Genomic DNA, 21,202 nt, shown 5'->3' with positions numbered 1-21,202 from the left:
ACACTTGCGAAAATAATATGTTAAATTAATCGAGACAGAAGCGGAGCTTGACGTGGATTCGCGTCGTGACTTATTTTGCATACAACTTTACGCGACTGCAAATAAAAATAATAAACAAAAAATACCCACTGCTTGTTTATTGCATCTATATAACTTTGCACATCGTTAAAAATACTTGCCGAATCGGAATGTCGGCCTGTTAAGTGCATAAAAGAAAAATGTTGTCTATAAAAAAACGTACATGTATACAAATAAATATGTATAAATGTATGTAAACAAAACGAAGACATTAAATTTAGTGAAATTTTGCTTCCAAGCAACAAGAAAAAGTTATAATTTTGTGTTCAACTTGTGATTGTGTTTTAATTTCAAATTTGAATACAATTGCAGCCAAAGAGAAAAAACACACATACACACACAACGTACTTATTGGATTATATCAACTAATATAACTGGTAAATATATATATGTTTTATTATTTATATACATTTTTGTTTGTAAGAAAAATAACATTAATTGGGAATTTTTCTTTAAATGGGATCTAAAAATGCATTTGTATGCAATGTATGTCTGTGTAGGCGTCTCTGCTTGATTGTGTGTGTGTGTGTTGGTGTGTGTAAGTACTTGGTACATGTTTCGTTCTCTTTTCTGCTGCATTTTCGTCGGAAGCGCTTGCTGCCCATAGATTTGACCTTTGCCTGGGACAGTACATCAATATTTCTGTAACAAAATATTATTAAATGTACACTATATAATTCCTAAATATATTTGTGTATTTTTAGCAATATATATATTAAATAAATATCTATAATTATTATGCATATTATACACAAGTTTTGCTCTGCCTGTGCCCTTTGCTCCGCCTCCTCACTTATGTCTGTCTGGCTGTGTATGTGTGTGTCGGTGTGCGCTTGGAATGCTGTTTTAATGCGGAGGGCTACACACAAACACAGACACACACACGCATATCTAAATATTTTTGTAAGCAACGGAAATGTAAAAATAACACAAACTAAGCGCAGATGATGGGAAAGAAGCTTCATCATCTCGTTTTCCAATACCATCAAATTGCATTCTCTTTTTCTTTTCTAGTTTTTTTTTTCTCTTTTTCTTTTTACTGGAAAGACACTTTTTAACGTAAAGTGCAAAATGCGGCGACAGATGTTTCACTTCTTATTATGCATTCATTCATCCATTTATGTGCGTGTGTTTGTGTGTGTGTATATATGTAAAACGATTGCTGCATTTGAAGTCAGTGTGAGTGATTCAGTGTGATGCTTATTGGATTTGATGGTGGTGGTGGTCGGCGGCGGCCAAGCACCAATTGTAGTTTCCGTTTTGCACCTTTTTTCGCTTGATGCCAGCTGCATATTCACTACGTGTGTGTGTCTGTCTGTGTTTGTGTGCCTGTACTAGTTGTTTTTTTTTTTTTGCTCTGTTTGATGTTCGTCTTCTGGTTTAGTTGTAGTTTTCTCTTCTTAATTTCTAATTCTACTTGCACTTGAAGTCGAAAATAAACCAGGCAAAAACAATTTCTTTTTTTATGCATATTAAAGCTAATTTAAATAGTTCTCAAGCCTCGAAATAGACACATTTTTTTCACAGTGCAACTATTTACAGTTTACAGTGTAAATATATATACAAATATAAAAAATATACAAATTCTTAAGCGAATTCTTTGCACATCAAATAAATTGACATCCAAATAACCTAATAGTATTTGACTCCTGCCAAAAAATACTTGCTGCACGCAATTTCCCTTTCTGTCAAATTACCCAATTGGAAAAAAAAGTTATTAGATTTGATTTTGAACTATTTTAATTTAAATCGTTGCTTGGCATTTGCAATTTTAGTTACATGATAAAAGAATTTATGATTTGTGCCACTGTGCGACAATGTAAATTGTTTTTATTTTATCTGTTCTGGTCTCTGAGTCTCTCTCTCTCTCTCTCTCTCTCTCTCTCTGTGCCTTCAGTGGCCCATTTGCGTCTTATGTGTTTTTGTTCTTAAAAACTCTAGATCGCTTTGTTTATAGAACTTTATCATTTTCAGTTGTTTGCATTGTGTTCTTAATTATTGTCATTTTATTGTACGCAGACTCAAGGAGGAGGGGGAAAAAAAGAGTTTATTGTCTTTGTGCAATATCCGGGAAATGTTTGAGAAAATCGCGAAAATGGCACAGTCTTCAAGCAACTGCGATCAAGTGTGAAAGGGTAGTCTGATATTATCTTCTTAAAAGATCGCGAGTGTTATTTAAACAATAAACAACAAAACTCTTGCTTATTTCTCATGTGCTGCTGTAATGCCTTTAATTCGCAGTGAAATTCCGAGGTATTTTATTAATGCTGTTTGTGATAAGTTCTCTGGCCAAATTTTCGATTTGCTCGGTTATTTTTGCCATTATCTTATCTCAAGGTTTGCTGATAAAGAGGTGCAAATCAAATTGCCAACTTGATGTTGTTGTCATATTATTTCCGATTAGAACACACACACAAAAGGCAACTATTCGTTATGTCATCATCATTTGTTTATCAGTCCTTGCAGCTGCTCGCGATTGTGTTCGCCAGCCGCAAACCATATTTTTGATGTTGTTTTTCGGCACAGCTCAGTTGAAGGTACAAAAGCGACGATAGCGCAGTTCCACTGTACTGTGGCGACTGTCCCTGGTGGCTACAAATTCTTGAATATATGTTCGTGGTTTAAATTAAAGTGTTTGTGCTTTTTGTTTTTTTTTATTGCAAATAAAGTGTTATCAAAATAGCAAACAACTCTGAAATTGCAGTGCAATTCAATTCAATTCACGTCAATTCAAATCGCGTCACTTTAAATCACACACACACGTGAATACTAAATAAATTAAAGATACCTGTTTACGAATTTTAATGCTAGCTAAATTTAAATATTTATTATCTGAAAATAGTCAATTATAGTTCTAATGGTGATGTGTGCTGGGCAAAGTTCGTTCAGTACGTATTTGAAATCTAATCAATATATATATAAATATATATATATATATATTGGCACAGTGCTACTTCAGCTACACTATGTAGATCAATCTTTATACATTCCGATTTAACCTTGAGCCAATTTAAAAGAAGGCCTCTAACTTAAGCACGTAACTTTACAAAATTAGTGTATATTTTATACAAAAAAAGTACAAATTTGCTTGAGGAGCATACAAATATTATTGTTACTTTTATTGATCGCAAAAGCCAAAAGATGTCAACAAAAATATTGATTTTTTCCTATTTGCTTCGTAAGAAAGCAAACTGAAATATAGATTTGTATGGTATAGCTGCGGAGGAAAAAGTAACACCAAAATAATAATCTGTCTTTAGAAGATAAAATCATTATTAAAAAAATAATGAAAAATAGTGAGTTTCAAATGTTTCTTTAATCTTCGAATCCTTATTCCAAGGATTCTTGATGCGTTTTAGGTCTGATGGATGTTTCTGGTAATTCTAAAGATAATGAAAAATTAAAAATGTGCGAAAAGTTGCTCTGAAAAGTGGTATATTGGTCTATTTTGGCAATAAGTGCAGCATATCAGATGATTACCAATAATAATAAATAATCTTATTTATTTCTTATTACAACACATAAAAAGATAATCAAGCTCATAATTTGGAGATATATTATTTGCATTATGGTTTCCAACATACAAAACATTAAAGCAAATCACAGACAACTCCAACTCGAATTGATTAGAGTGTAATTTTATTTTTTGCAGGCACTGTATGTGCACGTGAGGATGAGCTATAAATATTTGGCAAAGTAATTAATGTTTTTCCGAGTCATTTTTTAAATGGCACAGAAGCTAAAGCAAAACAGCACAGATTCAATTAACAGAGATAATATATATATTGTTTGAGATTGAGCAACATTTATAATTATCATATTGATTCTAATTATTGGCGAGGCGTTTTAATGAATATACTTGGGAGCAAAGCGAAGGTTATTTAACTACCACAAAAAAAAAGCAATGTGCACATTAAATACAAATAATTATTGCTATGCTTGTTGTTTACTAAACTATATTTTCTTTTCTTCTTCTCCTTAGACTTCCAGAGCGCTTCCGTTTGAGACAAATCTTCCGTTCAATCGTGTGCCAAACTGACAAATGACGTCACAGCTACTGTTTTTTTTTTTTTTGGCATTTAACAGAAAAAAATACACATAAAAAAATTTTGTGATTGAATTTTTATTTACTTTCCCACATAGTTGTCAATTAACTTGGCCAAATAGTTGTAGTTTTTGTAATTGCTGTTAAATTTCATAGACAATCTAACCAATTTGCAGCTTGCAACGAGTTCGCGTTCGTGTTGCATCACCCCGCTCCACCACCCATTGTGAGAGTGTCCAATGTGAGGTTGCCAGAAACAAGCGCAGCTTAATCCAGCCCCAAAAAAAAAAAACAAAAAAATCCTTCCACCAACAACAACAAAATACGTCGTAGCTGATAAAAATGAGCCTAAACCAACACAGTGGTCCCGGTCCGCCGGAAAACAAAATCAGCAGCGGTAGCATCGTAAAGCAGGAGAGATCCTGTGATCAGGTGGATTCCGCTAATCCGTTCCTGTGGCAAGACAACACATCGGGCATGTGTGGTTCGTCGTCGTACAGAGCTGCCGGCCTGCAGGAGAAGGCGAATGGTGATATGTTCCCGGCTGATGCGACATCCTCGGTGCTCCACAAGGACAGCAGTAATGCGACTAGTGCTAATATTACCATTAACGGTAGCGTTAGCAATGGACATCCACCGCCACCAGTGACACGTACTATATCATCGGATCGACTTGTCACCGGTTCGTCGTGCAAGGCTCTGCGTACGGCTGTCTCAGCCCTATATTCGGTGGATGATTTTGTCAAGGAGAAAATCGGTTCAGGTTTTTTCTCGGAGGTTTACCGGGTAAGTGGCGAACAACTTTTCCTTTGTATAATAATTAGCTGTTAGAAAATACTGTTCATATCAGTTAGCAGAATATTGAAAACTTTTTGAGTATACCGAGTTATAGACAGAAACGTAGATTTAAGTTTTACATACATATATATGTAATTAAACATACATTTATGATATATTGTAGAAAGTTTCTGCTGAAGAACTCTCCATAATTAAATGGCGCTTCAGTTATTAAAACAGCATTTTAAAAGCTGTTAGAAACTCGTGCACCCAAAACGATTTATAACATTTAAAAAACAGAAGAACAGCTAGAACTCTTTTTTTTTTGTCTTAAACTTTCGGTTTTCTTTTCTTTAATTTTTTTTTTTTTTTTTTGATTGCTTTAGAACTTGTTTGGCCATGATTCAAAAATATGGCGTTTTACTTTTGAAAATAAGATATGAGAAGTAACATTCAATCTTATTGTTCTCATATCTTTTCGCTGCAGGCTGTTTTGACTTATTATTTATTCTGTTGTTTGTTGAATTAAAAAAATTTCGGCTTGAATCTGTACTTCAGTGTTTTGACTGATAGCATTGTTGAACACCAATTCTATCTAGCAAATAAACATTTTCAAGATTATATATTTGAGCGAGACATAAAGAGATATATTCAATAATATTAATTGAGCTTGTTTAGCCATGATTCAGATATATGGCGTTTTACTTTTGAAAATACACCTTATTGACTCTTCAAATTAATCTTATTGTTCTCATATCTCTTTCTTGTAGACTGTGTCGAATTTTTGTTCTATTTATTTTATTCTTTGTCGAAAATATTTCGGATTGAACGTGTAATTTGACTGATAATGATAATGAGAATGCTACTAAACATCTTCATGATTATTTCATGTTGCTTATCTTAAAATACAAACCAAATTCGAGACCAGTGAGAAGCTATAAAAAGGGGACTTATTTAATAGTATTAATTGCTAAAGGCATCTTTTGTATGGCATGATAAACGATTCAACCATAAAAAAAACTGACTGGAAATTAAACTCGTTCAAAGTCGATAAAAAAAACCTACGACTAAACCTTTAAATGTCATCAAGCAAGGGTATACAATTTTAGTTAACTTTCATTTTCGTTTTTTTTTGTGTGCTTGACCAAATTTGTATAGACAAATTTCGTTACTATTTTCTTTTATATATTTTGTCATGCGTGCTTATAACAATGATACCATGGAAATAACGTTACAAGCCTTTCAGTTTAAATACAAAGTATTTTTTCTTTAATGAAAGTTTAAAAAAAAAATACAATACACACACACACACAAAGTGTTGATTGTTATTCATTGATAAGTTCATAATTGTAGCAAAAATAAAAAATCTTACTTCACTTTCATGGTGAAAAGTGCACATTTTATTTTTAAACAATTTTTCGTAATTGATAAACAATTTATTTTCATATCGCTGACTAGTGGAGTGTTCAGCTTTTGCGTGCGCATTTCTCACGTGGTCGCCATAGTGCGGTGAATAAGAGTTCCATGTGTATACACAATACAATACACAATAAAATACCATACTGCGGTCTCCATAATGTGATGTCTGGATGTGGAGTACCCCCAATGTTGTGCGTGTCGTGTGTGAGGTGCGTTCACTTGTCCGTTATTCCATTCCATTTTGTTCATTGTTTGGATGGATGATTCGATTACATTTCCGGATCGCATCGGTAGCTGCGAGTCGGAAAGTTCACATTTAGGATTAACTGTAATTTATAATTATGGTCTGCCTTTAATGCTGTGCTTTGCCGCGTCTCTGCTTCAATCGAAGTGTGTCGAAGTAATTAAAATGTTGCCAACATTATTTACTAAAATCAAATATTGAACTTTAGCAACAAACTTACATAAAAAAAATGCGACCATAATTTGATTAAGTAGTGCAGTATTTATTTGGTTTTTTTTTTTTTTTTTGGTATCGTTGATTGAAAAAAAAGAAACGCACACAACAATTTGAAAGGAAAATCAATTTACATAACAATCCGCTTTGGTTTGCGAAAACTAAAAAAAAATGCTTAACGCACTAATCAGCCGGCAAAAACACTTTCAATAACAAAAGCTGTAACGTTTAATAGAAAGAAGAAAAAACATATAAAAAAAAAGCAGCCAACAGCAGCCAATCCAAACGAAAGTCTTCAAAAGACTTATATAAGAGCAGGCAGAGCCAGCATACACAATTCCAATCAGTACCGTAATCATTTGGTATGTGCCTATTGTGATGTATTTGATATTGTTTTTTTTTTTGCTTCCCAGTGTTGCACACCTGTTTTACGAACACTTCAAATGTTATATAAAATTATTGATAAGATATTTTTGTAGTTTATAGAATAATCTATGATTTGTGTACATACATATGTCCATTAAGTGAACTGTGCGTTTTTTTTTTGTTTCCTCAAGCAAAAGAAATCAATATTCATTAGGAGAAGACAGCTTTGTTGACAGGACAGGACGTTTATCGTTTAACGGTATTTCATACCTCTGGCCATTAATATAGAGGCCTTGTTGCAAAGTGTTTTTTTATTTTTTACTTGTTTGCCTAAATCATATTTATATATACCAGCAACTTAATTAAAAAGACAAAAAGGAAAGCAAATGAAAACAAATTGTAACGTTAAATTGCGTTTATCTTTGCGAAATGGAAACATTTGCCGTTAGCAGTTTGTTTGTTTGCTTAGTTAGTTAGGACTGGTTGCACATGCAGCTGCCACATCGGCTGCAGCAATTGCGTGCGCGTCCAGCGTGGAGACATATATACATATATATATATGTGATTCATATGTTTTAATTTGGAGTTGAATTCACTCAGCCTGTTTCAAGCGATTTTTTTTTATGTCTCGCGCTGTTGAGTGTTTAAATCAACATAGTTTTCAAAAATTTGCCCTTGCTCATTACGTGTTTAGGTATGCATGTGAATGCATGTGTGTGGGTGTGTATGTGTGGTATATGGGCCTTATCATTATATGCCCAATATCGTGTTATGTGTCATCTGTTAAGCTCCGATGTGTGTATAGCTGCCAAACACCCACTTGCAGCTATTTTTACACTACACGCGCCCCACGTCGCGTGATCTGCCCACAAAATGTTGGTACGATTTGTAAGTGTGCCAAATAATTTTACGATGTTGCTTGCTTTCGAGAATGTTTCAAAAATATGCATATACACATATATATATATATATGCTTGTTAAGGTGTGTGAAGAAAATGAAGAAAAAAAGTAGACACCTTCTCTGATGCATGTATGTGTGTATCTGTATACATTCAGGCGCTACAGTATATCAATGAAGACTGCAATGGGTGTATTTTGATGTGCACATCAAGTGCACAACACTTGGCAATAATTTTAGGGTTTGTTAAGCAAGAATGCGGGCAGAAACATTTGTTCAAATATTACTCATTATTTGTTTATTTAATGTGGACTACGCGGCGGACAATTTTTGAAAAATGCTTTAAATAATACTCATTTAGTCATTTTGGTTTTTTTTATTTTATTTTTTTTTGTTTAATGTGGACTAAGCTACCGACAATTTTCCAAAAATATTTTATAATAATACTCATTTATTTGTTTAAAGTGTTGTTTGTTTAAACAGCATAGGGCTTAAATATTTTACATTATTTTGTTATCTTTAGTTGGGGAAACATTTGATCAAATAATACACATTTCACGCACCGGAGTAAGGCTTAAATATGTTAAGTGTTAAGTTTATTATTTTTTATTGGGTGTTTCCAAGCCTTACCTTACAAAAAAAAAAAACAAAAGAAGTAAAAATAAAAATAAATAAATAAAATAAACATGCTTTTCTTTTGCCATCTATTTTAGCATGATGCATTGCAAAAAACAATGCAATTGATGTGCACTTTCTATTTCAACAGCACGCGACAACTGCTCACAAGTATTAATGAAACAAAAATTACAAATGTGCGAGAGTGTGTGTGTGTGTGTGTGTGTGTGTGGGAAGTGTTGGGGGGGTTATTGTACTTGATAGGGGTTTCAATATACATTGTACATATCAGATGTGGATAAGTATGTACAAACTTGTATACGGTTAATTTCCACCGGTGTTTTTTTTTTCAAACGAAACTAAAGAGCGCGAACCAACCAAACCAAACCAAACAGAAGACGCCAACACCATTGGCAACAAAATAATATGCATTGTGTGTGTGTTATTTTTTGTTTTTTCTCTCACATTTGAAATGTGAAATTGAATGAGCTCTGATGCGCGGCTTAGTTGCTTGCTCAGCATACCGTTAGCCCCCCTTGCAACCTGCTCCGCTGCTGCCCGTGTCCCCCACAGTTTGATTTGTGCAGCCAACTGTACCTACTCCAAAACAACTACAGCTCCTATCTTGAGTGTGTGTGGGGTAAAAAGCAATTATTTATTTCTTACTTTGCAGTAGCAGCATTTCACTTTTCTACTTGACTTTTATACTTACCACGGCTTGGTGCCTTGCAAAAATTTTGTTTTATTATTGTGTTATTTTTTTATTTTTTTTTGTTATTTGTTATTTGTGAAGCGAGTGCATGTGAAGTTTTGTTATTGAACTTATGAGATTGTGTTACATATTTATACGTTAGTTAATTAGTTATGTATTAATGATTGCTCATAAAGTGAAATGTTTTTAGCATATTGTAATTCTTTATTGAGTTACGCGTTGCTTTTGGCTTAGTGCATTAGCAAACTTTGTACAATTAATTGTTAAGAAATACTTAAATTGTAAAATATATTATTATTATTGCCCATTAGTATCTTCGTGCATTCATTCGTATATCTTGGCCTCAGCACTCTTGGCAACAGCATTCTTAACATGATGTTACTGTCTAAAATTAAAAGCATGAATTATAGGATGAGCTTAATAAAAACTATTGAAAAATGTGTTTCCAAAGTATTACAAATATTGAGGTCAAACCATAATTAAAACGGTGTTTTTTTTTGTTTTTTTTTTTTGTAAGAATCTGTTTAGGCTGCACTTGATCAAGGATTTAAAATATATATATATATACCAAACAGTCCAATAACTGTTCGTACAATCTTGTCTTACAAGATTAACATATCTTAAAGTTTATTTAAAAAAAAACACGGCGAAAATGGTTCTTAATATCTAAAAAGGCCTCGTTTTGCTTATACATCTGTTTCCAAATGTGGGCGCATATCCTTAACCAATTTACTGAAGTCTTTAGCACTGATATTTACCCATTTACCGAACAAGGCTGTTTCTAACGATTCCTCTTGACCAAATCATGTGTTTTCTCTTGCTTATTTCCATTTCCAGCATATTCCACATATGCTCAATGGGATTAAGATCCGGTGACTGTTTCTAGCTGTGCTGTGATAAATCATTGATCGTTGATTTCGCTGCTATTAGTAATCGATTCTTATCAATAATGAATGAAATGAAATCAATTTTACCTGAGCATTTCATACTAAATCTTATATACTAGATTTATAGTTATATATTTGAAATTGTGGTTTTGATCGGTAACCGATTCTTATCGTTATTAAGAGAACCAATCAATTTATGGTTGAAATGAAATGAACTTTATCTGTGCTTGCTCTACGAAATCTTATACATTTTATATATCATAGCACTTCTTCACTCCGAGAAATAAACATTGTGTTGACTATCTAACACTGCAGGCAGTCTTCGTTTAGCTTGTGTTTTGCTTAGTATTGATATACATTAAAAAACAAAAAGACGGGCAAAAACTAATTGATTTTTACGCTGTGTGTTGTGTGCGGTGTGTTGCATAATCGTAAAAAGGCGCCCATAGAAAAACAAAAGGCGAGAGAGAGATAACATGTTAAATGCAAACTCAATTAAGCTTCTAGGTAAAAAGCCCATCAGTTGTAAACAAGCCTCAGTCCATTTTGCAGCAAACTAGTTTATTATTAGTTGCACTCAGTGCTGTTGCCTGCCTGCCTGCCCGCCCGTAAAGATGATTGAAGATGTGGTATATATATGTGTATATATATATATATACATATCAGTTGATGGGTATACGTATCCCCCTCTCTCTCTCTCTCTCTCTCTTTCTCTTTGTGTCCGTCTGCTTGCTCAACACACGAAAGAGGTGTTTAAACATGTGTATTGATCAAAAGTAAACCAATACAGACGAACCCAAACATTTACATAACTCTTTGGCTTTTCCGTTAACAATTAAAATCACATAAAATGCAACAGCAACAACAACAAAAGCATATTCAAAACGATTAGTTATATGCAATCAATGCAATAAATGGTTGTATAAAGTCTTGCAACCAAACTGTTCGACACAAATGGAAATACTTTAAGTCAGTATAATTAACGTTATGTGTATTATTAAACTATTTGCTGTCACATGTATAATTAAATGTGATTACGCCTACGAAACACACACAAAAAACGTTCCTTTTTCTTTTATTTGTTTGATTATTTGCTGGACTGATTATGGGCAGTAAATTACCAAATTATTTGCGATAGAAAAATTAAAAAAAAAATATGTGTGTACATACACATTATTTGTTTTATTGAAGCCTTAAGCGATTATGGTTGAATTGTTTTTGGCGATTCTGATAAGATTGCACAGTCATTCAACAATGTCACCACAAGTGTTAATTATCCATGGCTATGTCGTTTATAAATTCATTATTAGTTCGCCTTTTGAGTTCACCTGTCTTGGCCAGTTGCCCATTATCAAATTACAATAGTTTTATGGTTCAAGCAAGTATTAAGATCGGTTATCAAAAGAAAAAAAATCGCCATACTTTTTGCGCCAAGCCTTAATCAGTTTGGTATTCAGAAAGTATATTTCCACCATTATAACGGAGAATTGTGTCTTAATAAAAAAGAACCGGTTTTCTCTTTTCTTAAATTTAAAAATAATTATGTCCAATTTCCAGGATCTTTCTTAAACACTCTCTTAATAGTCTATTAAGACGGACAGCAGCTGAACTCTAACAGTGGAGAAAGCAAATTTCATTCCTACTTTCCGAATTTCAGAGGATTTTTTCCAAAATATTTTCCATGATTAAGAAATAGATTTTTGAAAAATTTAAAAACCTGTTCAATTTTAAAACATTTTTCCTTTCAGTTGTTTGGTGACATCGTTTAAATATGTATATTTAAAACTTTGTACTTTATTTTTCTGAGTGTAGCTGCGCTCTGGGAAAGATCCAAGTACACGTTGACACCTTGCATCACATGAGCGTCTTGGACACTCCAATCGATGCACGACTTGCGCCGATCACAATATGATTAATCAATTGAACTTGAGTGTAGCAAGTCGCCTTATGAATGTCGTGTTTTGCACGACTTGTTAAATGTACTTGTTATAAATGTTAAAATGTGCAGCCATAAAAAAAAAATAATAAAAAATAGTTAAAATAACCGTTTAGCCGGCTTGGACGCCGCAGATGAGTTGCACAACAGAAAAGAGAAGCATGTCCAAAAAGAACGTGAAGCGAGCTTGGAAAAAGTCTAGATATAAATACTGAGACAGACAGACCAGACCAGACGCGCTTGGCAGGCGGCGTGAAAGAAAGCAAACTAGGCCAGATTCCATTCCAGTCGGCCGACGACTGGCTAACAGTTTGTTTTGCTAATGGCGACGACCTCAATTTACCTGGTCAGAACAGCGAGCTTGTTGGATTGTTAACAGTGGCGACACTCGCCAACCCTCTTTGTCTAAAAACTGGTCTTGATAATACCTAGAATAATGGTGAAGGGGAGGCGTGGTATTGCCCCCCTATAAACTCCTATATGCTTCACAACTGCCTGCTCAATATCAATATAAATATGGAATGGAATTTATTATTAATTGGGTAAACTTCTCAAAAAACAACCTTGTTTGCAACAAGCTGCAGCTTCCCAACAAACTATTTTAGTGCCGTTTGCTTGTCTTCTCAATCCAGTTGATTTTCCTGTTCAACAATCTCTTCTGCTTTTGATTGATTAGTTGGACAATATTTTATTGAAAGGCACAACAAAAAAAAACCCCGACAACAAAACTCAAAATCAAAAAGAAAATCTACACCTGAAGACTAAAAATATTGGGATTCAAAATATTCATAAATATATTCTAAAAACACTTCACCTAAAAGAGCATATTTAAAAAATTATTATTGATCTAGTTTTGCTGCTTAAGTAAATGGTTAAATTCTACATAAAATGATAAAGAAACATAAAATAATACTTTGAATGCTTATTTAAAATGATATTTGAGGGCTGAAATTTTGCCATTTAAAAAAGAAAACACAATTAAATTCGAAATTTTAGTATTTCTGACACAGTAGCTTCAAAAAAGAAAGAAGAAAAAAAAACAATTAGAATTTATAAAATTACCCTAAAATTAAAATTGCCCCAAAAAGAAAAGAAATATAATTTCCGAATTTGGTAAATATATTTATTAAACGTCGTTTAAATGCTTGCCCTTAATCGACCAAACACCAGAAACCTCATATTTATCTCCATCACTCAGCAATACTTTCTACTTAATTGTTTTCAGTGTAGAATCCGTCTGACTCGTTGCCAACTTATTGCCGGCATATCGCTGACACAATTGTAGATTTTGTTTTGCGAAAACGAAACGAACGGCAAATTTTATCCGTTTGCCACAATTACTTATATTCTCGCGGCAGTTGCTGCCACAGCAGAGATTGGAGTATTTAAATATGTGCGAAAACGCATTGCTTTTTAGCTGACGTATTTCCAACTGTAACGGAACACGTTTATTTATAACAGGTGACATTGTGCTGTGCGCTGCCAACTTGTAAGAGTTGCAAGCAAAAATGCCTCTTTTGAGTTCAGATTTGTGATTGCACAAAGCATAACAAAAATAATGTTAACGAAAAGAAAGAAACAAAAAAACGGGGCATCATCGAATATAGCAGACGATCTTTTTCAACGTTCGTTCGATTTTCGTTGAAAAGTTGTTCAAACATGAAAAACGAAACGCAACTTTTGAAAATCATATTAAAAATGGTGTTTGTTAACAGTAAAGCCCAAATTGCATGTGGGAATTGTTCAAATAATTTCGCTGGCGATGCAATCGATGTCAATCGTGGTCAATGCCGTTTCATCAAAACTAGTTTGGGAATATCTCCGAATGAGTGGACTTGAAACTTGTAGCTAAATTGTCCGTGTAACAAACTACAACAACAACAACAGGCTGGTTTTTTTTTTTTACTTGCTGCTGCTGCTTTGGCTGCTGTGGCTGCTGATGTTGCCAGAGCTTCAAATGGACGTCTGTGACAAGCGTCCGGCAACTGGTTTGTTGCATTACACGGCTTCATCTTGGTTTTGGTGAAAAAGGATTTATTTAGTTTTTTTTTTGTATATTTGCTGCTGCCGATTGGCGCTTTCTTGTTGTTTGACTTCCGCAATTGCCATATCGCATTTCCCAGCTGAAAGTGAAAACACCACAATACCATGCACCCAAATTATTTAAGCTACCACATTGTCAAAATGTTGACATAACACTCATTGCGGCATGTGTGCGGCTTATAGTAAATAACTTACGCTATCAGTGTGCTCATTTTTATTTTTTATTTTTGTACAAGTAGAAGTAGAAACCTTGGAGAGCATAAATAAGAACATATTTATTCGATTCGTCATTACAAAAATATCATAACATATTTAAATGGGGTGGAGTGTATATTTGATGCATTTTTAAATACTGAACAAAAAATGATGACTTAATTGCTGCGCATGCTGTGTCCAAGGCGGACACCTTCCATAACTGGATAGTGAATGTCCGGCCATATGAAAGTTCAAGTTTTTATTGCCTAGGCCGTTAGTGGCTTATTGCAATAAATAAGCCTTCCTTATAGTTTTTACTATTTATTTATTAATTTTTGTTTTTGTTGTATTTTTATCTTTATACAATTTGTAATATTTTTAATTGTATACAGCCTTAAGAGATATTTCCTTATAGTCTTAAAATGAAATTAAAAATGTTGAGTGATGATCTCACTCTCGCGCCTGTAAATCGAAAGCAAAACAGCTTAACACAATAGTCACTTAATCCAGTTTATTCGTAATTCGAAATGATCTTTATCGCATCTGTTGATGCAGAGAACTACTCATATGAATAGTCATTCGAGTTCAAGGATGTCTCATTAATCATAATCTCATCTCATTTACTCTCTTTAAATAGGTCACACATCGTACAACTGGCAAGGTGATGGTGCTGAAAATGAACCAACTGCGCGCTAATCGACCTAACATGTTGAGGGAAGTTCAGTTGCTTAATAAACTATCGCATCCTAATATATTGAGGTAAGTTCTCTCAATGTAAAACCTTAACTGGCAAAAATCATGTACACAATGTTTCTACCAATATGTACTTATGGCATTTGCAATTTGTCAGCACAATTCCACATTAACAAAGTTCAACACAAACTCAACGCCATAATCAGACTTAGTAATTAATTAATTATGCGTAGAGACCTTAACATTGAACTCCTCATTCGTGGAAACAATTAATTTAATTTCAAGCGAACACCTTGTTAATCAACAACATTGCACATATAAAATTACTTAATAAAAGAAGACCAAAGACGAATTCACTTAGTAAGACCAGTTAATCAATTAACCAATTTAACATTAACCATTCACTCAAGCAACAGTAATTTCCATACTTACAAATTTAAGTTATTCATTTAACATCAATCTGCAATAATAATATAACAAAATAAAAAAATGTGCAAAAATATAATTTCAATTGAAATTTACCCTTGAATCGACATACCTGATGCAAATAATAAATCTAATTTTTATATTTATGTATATATTATTTATTTACTTATAACTTATTAATTATACGTATTTTTTCATAGCTTTATGGGAGTTTGTGTGCAAGAAGGACAACTGCATGCCCTGACCGAGTACATTAACGGTGGCTCACTGGAGCAGCTGCTGGCTAACCAAGATCGGTTTCTCAGTGCTGCAAAGAAAATAAGACTGGCGCTGGATATAGCGCGCGGAATGGCATATGTTCACGAAGCGGGTATTTTTCATCGAGATTTAACAAGCAAGGTTAGTGCAACACAAACTTACGCTTTAAATAGCTAAACTAAAATGTGAACATCTGTTTTGTGCCCAAAAAAAAATATATATATAATATAGAACGTGCTTATTCGTCATCTCGCTGATGAACAATACGAAGCTGTTGTCGGTGACTTTGGCTTGGCTGCTAAAATACCAGTGAAATCGTAAGTACATTTTCATATCTAATCACATGTCTCTAATCTGCAGCTGTCCAAAATAAGAAAGCTTGTCTAAAAATATGATATAGACAAGATTGATAATTAATTAATTTATTTTAACCATTTGTTTTATGCACACAATATATATATCGATTGTATTTTTAATTGTTTTAATGTTTTGATGTTCACATTGAAATTAATGTATTTTGTGTTTAATTGCAGCAGCAAATCACGTTTAGAGACAGTTGGCTCACCGTACTGGGTTAGTCCCGAGTGTCTAAAAGGCCAATGGTACGATCAGACCAGCGACGTTTTCTCATTCGGCATTATTCAGTGTGAGATTATCGCACGCATCGAGGCCGACCCAGACCTGATGCCACGTACCGCCTCATTCGGCTTAGATTATCTGTCGTTTGTTGAACTCTGTCCAATGGACACGCCACCTGTGTTTTTAAGGCTCGCCTTTTACTGTTGTCTCGTAAGTTATTGAATACCCTGCAGACTTGAATCAATTTATTTATTAAATTTTAACAAATTTCATCTTCACAGTACGATCCCAAGAGTCGACCGACTTTCCATGATGCAACCAAAAAGTTGACTTTGCTGTCCGAGAAATACGAACAGGAATCAACGTGCACGTCGAGTCCGCTCAGTTCGCTGGAATTGATCAATTCCCTGCCAAATAGTAGTGACATCGAAAAGGCAAGAGACACTGTGCCACCGATTGTTGCCACAATGAGTGCATCACCCGAAGGCAGATTGCACGACGTTGATGAGGATGGTTTTCGTTTTCCCCCGAGTATTGGTTGTAAATCCGCATCGGCTGCTTTGCCCGGCACACCCAACTGGCTGCTGGCCGAGAATAGTAATGAATACGATCAGCATATATTGCAATCACGTGTGCGTCGTGCCACACAGAAACTGGAGGCTGAGATACTGTTGCATCGACGATCACTCAGTGAGAATATCATACATTTTCCGTTGCATACGTCGCCCAGCGATAAGGCGCGCTGTCATCAAATGCAGCGACAGCGATCCTCGACCCATTCACCGACACCGCCGCGACAATTGCCAAATGGTGATGCGCAAACGGCGGTGGTGCTGCTAATGCCCGCTTCAACGGTGCCGGAGCCACCACCATTACCGCCACCGATATCAGCGGTGCTAACGCTGCGCAAAGTTGGTGAAACGATGTGCCTGAAGGATCCGCAATATAAGCCATCGTTAGCCAAGGATCACAATGGTGTCAAACCAAATCCATTCACGGCCCTGGCGCAGCTCCGTGGCGTTAAAAAAATATTGGGCGCCAATCCAAAGACATATGCGGCAGGTGTCGGTGATTTGTTTAGCTCATGCTTTGAGATGTCGGCGCCATTCTTCAAGGAGCTGGTTGCCATTCAAAATAAGACTATGACGGACAGCGACTCCAAAGCGGCTGCAGGTGCTCCAAAAACGACGAAAACAGCAGGAACAACAACTACTTGTAGTGAACCAAAGAGTCTGCCCGTCTCACCGCAATTGTCGCGCAAATACAGCGCCATCGAACTGAAATTGCCGCATCGAAGCAGCAACGCAACGGCAACTGTAACAACAACTGCTACGGCAACTGCAACAACAACGGCAATTGCAACAACAACGGCAACTGCAACAACAACGGCAACTGCAACGGCAACCATAGATACATCAGTACTGCCCGACATGGATGACTGTGACTATTGCAATTCGGAGGGAGAGGATCTCGATGGTGGCAATTGTGCGGATGCCGAGTCCAGCAGCGATGACAGCGCTGTCCGTCCCTCCACAATGCCCGTTGCACGCAAATATCGCGCAAATTCCCTCTACACCCATCCGCTTTTTCGTGGCAGCAGTGGACCCATAACAAAATATAGCAACAGCAGCGAACATGAAGCAACTTCCTCCGCCCTACTCAAAACGAGCGCCTCCAGCAATGCGCTGACGATGATGTCTCTAATTGTCGATGCGACCAGTTGCATTGAGCATACTATTAAGGATGAATCGAAGAGTAGCACATCGCATTCCCAAATCGATGTTGTTTCGCAGAGTACACCGCATCAGTTAGCGGAGGAAGAAGATGAGGAGGAGGAGACGGCCGCATCCGAATTGAATGAACTGAAAACATCGTCCTGCGAACTATTACCTGCTAAACGAAATCTGACACGGCGCGATTCCATTGAGAGTGGTTTCTATTCGTGCTTTAATGAGGAATCGGATGCGGCGATCACGGCGAACACCAACAGTTATACGCGACAATTATGTGGCATCGGATCGTTGGTGGTCGGCTCCAATAATAGCAGCTGCTGTTACGATCAATTAAAATCCCAGCTGAGGATCGAGACTGTTGGCAATAATAAACTCAAGTAAACGAATTTGAGGACGCGTAAAACACGCAACGTTACAACAAACAACATTATTAAACATTATTTATTCTTTTTAGCGATAAACTGGCAAGTTTGTGTCGTTGCTGCTATTATGCAACGCCGGGTTCAATTGTCGCCGCAGCTGCCGTTGCCGATCATCATCATCATAATGATTCGCCTACGGCGACATCGTCATCCGTTTTGCTAACGATTGATAACGAAACTGCGGCGATTGCTGGCAACACATCGTCGTCGACGGCACTGGATTCAATGGATGAGTTGGATGCCGAAATTATTGCACCGCGAACACATCACAGGCGTTACACATGTCACCACTCGCTGGTGAGTGGTGGCGATGCCCAGATGTCGGCCACGGCGGGCATAATCAATCGACTCGCTCTCGATTCGGAAATCCATTCGCTGTTGCAACGCAGCCCATTTGCAACAAATCAATTGCTGTATTGCAAGAATCGCACCTCGTCCATCTACACGGATAGCTCGGATGACATCAGCTCCGATTCATTGCTCTGGGATGATCGCTCATTCACCGCTCTGCCGAGTACACGATCCGCGCAAATAGCCAAAATCGTAGAATATTTTGAGCGTAAGCGGCAGGATTCATTGCCGCCATCGGTGCATAATCGTAATGGGAATGGAACGGTTGCCGCTGCTGTGGCTGCCTCAGCTCTGGGCTCCAGCTATCTGTCGTATGAGGCGCATCGCTATTCCGACTTTAAGCGGCATTTAAATCCAGATTCATTGTGCTTTGAATTGGACAAGCGACCGGCACAGCAGCGCATGATGGTCTGCGAGGGAGCCGTCAAGTCGAAGCTATCCATATTCGACAAAAAGAAGCAGCAGCAGCAGCAGCAACAACAATCAATGGGCAGCAGCGGACAGGGTGGCTAGCCATATTGGCTTTGAATATTTATTAAGCAATTTCCAAAATGTGTTGGCAGGTTTTTCATTTTTTTTTTTATTCACAACCTTTGGTTAGTTTTATATATGAGAGAGATAGAGAGCTTGATCGATCAGTTTGCACACAAAATATTTAGTTTTTGGGCAGTCTATTGATGATTTCCAATTAGCAATCACTTTATGTTTCACTGATTAAACGTTAGCACTTATATATACTCCCATTCTATATGCATATATAAATATATATTTTTTTTATATAATTGCGAAGCATAAAATGTTCAGATACTAAATTGTAAGTCTAATAGGTCGTTTCAAATTGTAAAGTAGTATATTATGTATAGCAACATTTTTCATTTTCCGAACATTTTTCTAATATGTTGTACTGGTTCCTAGTCCTTCTTATTTATATAAATCTATGTTATGCAAAAGCTAGTAAATAATTGTAATTCAATCAAGAAAAGTATTTATTTACATTATTTAGTGTTTTAGCTGTTAGACTTCCGAGAAAATGGCATAGCTGTAATAATAATAATAATAATAATATGTATCTAAATATATTTGTATTTCTTATACCTTGGACCATAAATATGGGTAATAATGGTATTGATAATGATAAATAAAGCTAATGTATATAATCAGCAGAAACGATAATCTGTGACCATACAAAACTTATACATATTCTTCATCGGCTAATTTAGTCATATCCGTCTGTATGAACGTTTCGATCTCCGAGACTAACTTGGTTTGTATGTTCACATACTAGTATATATATATATATATATATATATATATATATATATAAACGCAGGTGAAGCCCCTTCTATATATTAAGGCTATCCCTCCTTAAGCACTGACAAATCGATGAAAAAACATAGAAAAAACGACTTTTAATTTGTAAACATAATCTAGACTTAGTAATTAGTGCACGTAAATTGACAACCATTTCATAACGAGAACAGATAATAAATGACACCAACATTTAATTTTAAGATACATGTATATATATGTCGTAAAAATCAGTGCAAAATACTGTGTTGATATCTGAGTATCTATATGTATTTGTACATTTTAATATATATATGTGTGTGTGTACAAATGAAATTAAAGTTTATATATATATGCTCGACATTTGGATTTGGGAAACTGGCATCTGTTAGTCATGCAAATTTCGACAAGATAATTCTGCTATAATTAGTAATTATATATTTAGCAGGAAAAAGTGCCACATCAACTGTTTGTAATTGTAATTTTTCTATTGAAAACTTTTACTTTTGAGCTAGAATGACTTAAGCATCGGTGTTGCACTATTTAAATGGATTCCGATCACTTCTGTTGAATTTGCTATAAATCATCGAGTTTCCAATAACAAAGCATCTTGTATAAATTGAAAAGCACAGCTAAGACTGAGTCAAAATTTGCAAATTGGTTGCAGTTGGTTCTTTATTGAAGCCACTTAATGCTGTTCATATATATATTTAAGTACTGGTATAAGTTGTATATATGCGTCTTGAACTAAATTTAACAATTAAACCCTTCAAATCATCAAAGAAAACCACAAATTGCACGTTAATTTCCATTGTTAAATATTTTATTTATGTCAACTGTTTAATGGTAACACTCAAGTATTATATTAACATTGCATTAGCACTACAATTAAGTATAATTCATTCATCATTAATATGGGCATTTTAACAGACTTTTGGTTTCCCAAAATCGTGTCCATCATAAACATATTCAAATACGATTGTGAGCACGCTCCAAATGTGGAGATATCCATTACCGAGTTTTAT

At 35.3% G+C, this 21,202-nt stretch overlaps 1 protein-coding gene across 2 annotated transcripts; it reads left to right on the top strand.

Annotated features, from left to right (window-relative positions):
• The first annotated feature begins 27 nt into the window (after positions 1-27).
• Positions 28-20,094, top strand: LOC6567880. 2 transcript variants are annotated; one of them, XM_032740253.2, is made up of 8 exons: positions 28-455; positions 4,061-4,909; positions 15,066-15,187; positions 15,748-15,946; positions 16,037-16,122; positions 16,342-16,594; positions 16,666-18,494; positions 18,572-20,094. In XM_032740253.2, exons 2-8 carry the CDS (start codon positions 4,466-4,468, stop codon positions 19,401-19,403), a joined length of 3,765 nt encoding a protein of 1,254 aa, XP_032596144.1. In that variant the 5' UTR covers positions 28-455; positions 4,061-4,465; the 3' UTR covers positions 19,404-20,094. The 2 variants fall into 2 exon arrangements, with proteins under 2 accessions (XP_032596144.1, XP_001993963.1); XM_001993927.3 differs by having other exon boundaries at positions 16,339-16,594; positions 18,572-20,093.
• Positions 20,095-21,202: the final 1,108 nt, after the last annotated feature.

This window comes from Drosophila grimshawi, unplaced genomic scaffold (assembly GCF_018153295.1).
Source record: "Drosophila grimshawi isolate 15287-2541.00 unplaced genomic scaffold, ASM1815329v1 contig_311, whole genome shotgun sequence".
Taxonomy (NCBI): domain Eukaryota; kingdom Metazoa; phylum Arthropoda; class Insecta; order Diptera; family Drosophilidae; genus Drosophila; species Drosophila grimshawi.
Note: the sequence above shows the minus strand (reverse complement) of the source record. Positions and strands in the feature narration are given on the sequence as shown.

Coding starts and splice junctions, on each gene's coding strand:
- LOC6567880 (XM_001993927.3), top strand. CDS start 4,466: ATGAGCCTAAACCAACACAGTGGTCCCGGTCCGCCGGAAAACAAAATC. Junction 15,947..16,036: donor ATCGAGATTTAACAAGCAAG/GTTAGTGCAACA, acceptor TATATAATATAG/AACGTGCTTATTCGTCATCT. Junction 18,495..18,571: donor GTTGGCAATAATAAACTCAA/GTAAACGAATTT, acceptor TATTCTTTTTAG/CGATAAACTGGCAAGTTTGT.